We start from the raw sequence: 3629 nt of genomic DNA on the forward strand, positions 1-3629 counted from the left end.
CCTCCATTATATATATGGCACGACAATTACAATATTGGTGCACCGACGCCATGTTGTCAAGTACCGAGCGTGTGAGGAAAAATCTGAACCATCGGAGAACATAACGTACAAAAGCTCGACAAGTTAATCCCAGTAAGTTATTATTCGGATCGTTTTGGGATACGGTTGAGAATCTCGTATCTAGAGAAAAACTCTTTAAAATACCGCATTGCGAAAATTTTTTGTAAGTTAAATTAAAGAATGACACTCTTTTGTGCTTTGTTCGTCCGGCTGTCACTTTCCGCCATACTTGTTATTCAAAAAGGACTCCTTGGCGAGATAAGATTTTCTATGTTCAGTCTTATTATAGCACCACTAGTGAACAAAACCCACATGAGAGAACTACAAACTCAACTACACGGACTGAGTTTGTTATCTATGGCCCGAACACCCTTCTCTTATACAAAGAAAAATTCAAGGGCCTCTAAATTGAAATAATCTGAAAAATAAAGCAGGTTATAAAACATTGAACGTCAGTGCAATGCAGTGTTAATTAAAATAAAAATTATAAATGCTGCATGGTTGTTCTAAAGACGAAACATATAATTTAGAAATATACACGTAATGAAAAAGCAAATTACTCGTGCTTAACAATTTAAGTTTATTAACCGTTGCAATACAACTTGCCAGGTTATTAGTTAGGTGCTGAACGAATTTCAAATGCTTTGAGGAAGTCATTTAGCATTTTGATCACAAAAACTATCATAAAACGCGAACGTAAACGCAGTGTAATTACTACTGTGAATCTACCATAGCTAAGATAAATTTGTCTCGGGACTTTTTCAGAAATTTTTGGTGACTGCATCAATGCGTGGCTCGGTGTCTTTTCGCTCCATTGCCACAATATTAACAAACTGTTCTTCAATGATAGATTTAGGTTCTTTGACGTTGCCGACGAAATATACATCAAGATGCTTGGGAAAATGCTGATGATCTCCATCATAAACGGTGGGGTGTATACGCGATCGGCATGAACTTCTATAAAACAACACAAAACACGAACTGGTGTTGTTAGCAGTGTAAATAAACGAATTTTGCGCGCTGGGTTTTGAGTTTTCCCCACAGATTCCACAACGAAACGTTTCTTGCAAATAACTCAGGATCATTCTGTTCCTGAATATGTAAATTGCGGGAAAAAGGGAGCGTTTGAGCGAGAAAATACAATAAATAGCGAAACCAGCTTTGAAGTTAGTTAGCGGGTTTCCAGTTACCATAGAGTAAAACGCAACCCCCAAATAGGGCAATGTACAAAACAGAAACATGGTGAATAGGATTATAGCTGTTTTTGATGAGCGCTTGTAAGCGTCCACGGCGAACTTTTCGGCGCTGCTGTTACGGGAAATGTAGCTGTTCTCCAAGTTCACTTTACGGCTGCTTCTTACGGAGTTTAAAACGCGAAGGAACACGTAGTATATACTGAAAATGGGCAACACTAAATGACTCAGCTTAAAGATGATGTTGATAAGTCGTGGTGTTATTTCAGGCTCGTAGATATGAGGGAAAAATGAAAAACACCTCTTTTGACACGTCTGGCTTGCTAAGCACCATGGAATAGCCGAGACAAGTGCTTGTAACCACGACCATAAAACAATAACACGCGCTCGTTTTCGCGTCATTTTTCTCCTTAGTCCTTTAACGAGAGTTATAAATCGATCCAAGGCGATTCCGCACATGTTCAAAAGAGCTGCGACCAAGAAAAAGTCTCCAAAGGAGAGCATAATTCGACAGACAACAAAGTTCGCGTAAAGCGGTTGTTGAGCGAGAATGGATATCCAAAGTGGCGTGTCTGCTAAGGCGGAAAGCATGTCAGAAATACACAAGCTGACCACAAGTGTGTTGGTGACAGTCCGCATCTTGAAGTTACGGCAGTACGTTAGTATGATGAAGAAGTTTCCCAAGATGGCGAGGCTGATGTTCAATAGCATAAGGCTTCCTCTAGCAGGTGTACCAAAATCAACATTCGTCTTTTCGTCGTCGTTGCTTTTCTCCCACTGCATGGAATCGTTGTCCGTAGAATTAGTTTCCATGCTATATGCTGTGGTTCGCTGCCGCAGTTATAATATGCCAAATCCTTTTAGTGATCACGTCTATAAATTTGAAGCGACAAGCGCTGCATCACGTACACAGTGATGAAGCAGCGACGCTGATTTTTCATTCTTCACATGATGCCGATATATTGAGTGGTCAATTGACGGAAGATGGAAATTAATTGCAGAAAGCACGGGCTCAAATTTCCCAGCTGAAACAGACAATCGATATACCGACCACAGAATCTGAAGATTTCGGATTATTTCTACTGGTTTATTAATTTGTTTTACTTCTGTAAAAAAAGAACACTTTGTAGAACGCTTGGGTAAACATCGCTAAAGCTGTAAGTTTAGCATATTCATTACGCATGCGTCTGACGACATATTTTGACGTCTTTGGGTAGTATGTTTACTTTCTTTTAATGCCAGTGAAAGCTTTTCATTTGGAAATTTCCATATTTGCTGAGACCTGCTTTCCTTCTGAAAAATGCCCATAAGTTATTTCTGAAACGAAAAATTGAAATTTTCGATTAAGCTTTTGAAAGTCGAAGCTTAGTCTACTATTTTAATGCTAACTCAGACAACTTGCAGGTGCCACCAACCTCCCCCATTTCACGACCAATTTCTATATCCTCTCAACCTGACCATTTGACAATGCACTGAATCTGTAAGGAGAAAATAGATGTTTACTTATAAAATGATTAACATTCACGCTGGTTTGACATCCATTCAACTTAGACATCTGTAGTTTTCACACGGTTCAATTTTACATATTTTTTTAAATCTAAAGTTCAAATCAAGAAAAGCAATAAGCTTTTTTTTCCCCCTCAAGAACACACGGCCTACCAAAAATGTGAAAGCGTGAAAGTTAGTTGCTAGTAATTTAAATTTTATCTATATTTTTCTCAAATGTCTGTCAAAGCCACTGATGTATTTTTAAGCGAATTTCTATTGGCTTGGTTCAACGGGAGCGTTTTCTCAGTCTGTTTGCTTTGTACTCATTCAACACGTTCAACTGATTAAAAACAAATATAATGAAAGGGCGCATTATGATTTCGAATTTAAATACAAGACAAATTTATGACGAGTCACTACCAAGGAAGTCGCAACACTATATCGGCTTTTAACAAGGCATTAGCGAAAGAGAAAATTTAAATTAATGATAGTCGGTTCCGCTTTATTTTTTTCGCTGAGTAATCCCAAAATAATTATTTTTGGCAAAATCTTGTTTCGGCAATGTGACTTAAACCAATATCTTTTTTGACGATTTTAATAAAATATGTTGTGTGCGTTTAAATTCCTGACAAACTAAGGTTACATATGTAACTCTTTATGACTTGAAATGTCTCTGAGGGTCAACGGGCCAACATTAAAGAGTGCACAACGAATTTATAAACATGTAAATTGTAAGCAGGGAGATTCAGACGAAGCAATGGTTAGTAATATTTTGTAATTCATCTTTCAACCAAAAAAAAAAAAAAAAAAGAAGAAAAACTGAACAGTTTCCCGAACTGGGGTTTATATGGCCCTTAACTTTTCTGTGATTCAAGTTATGATAAAGGA

General features: G+C 37.6%; 1 protein-coding gene across 1 annotated transcript; it reads right to left on the minus strand.

The window, feature by feature from the left end:
- Positions 1–561: 561 nt before the first annotated feature.
- Positions 562–3043, minus strand: LOC146476912 (octopamine receptor beta-1R-like). The gene has a single exon (XM_085114027.1). The coding sequence runs from the start codon at positions 2064–2066 to the stop codon at positions 822–824; it is 1245 nt and encodes a 414-aa protein (XP_084970153.1). The 5' UTR covers positions 2067–3043; the 3' UTR covers positions 562–821.
- Between the last annotated feature and the right edge of the window lie 586 nt (positions 3044–3629).

Source organism: Pavona decussata, unplaced genomic scaffold (genome assembly GCF_977016875.1).
Source record: "Pavona decussata unplaced genomic scaffold, jaPavDecu1.1 SCAFFOLD_72, whole genome shotgun sequence".
NCBI classification, from domain to species: domain Eukaryota; kingdom Metazoa; phylum Cnidaria; class Anthozoa; order Scleractinia; family Agariciidae; genus Pavona; species Pavona decussata.

What these genes read in the sequence shown, in the direction of transcription:
- LOC146476912 (XM_085114027.1), bottom strand. Translation starts at nt 2,066, where the DNA reads ATGGAAACTAATTCTACGGACAACGATTCCATGCAGTGGGAGAAAAGC.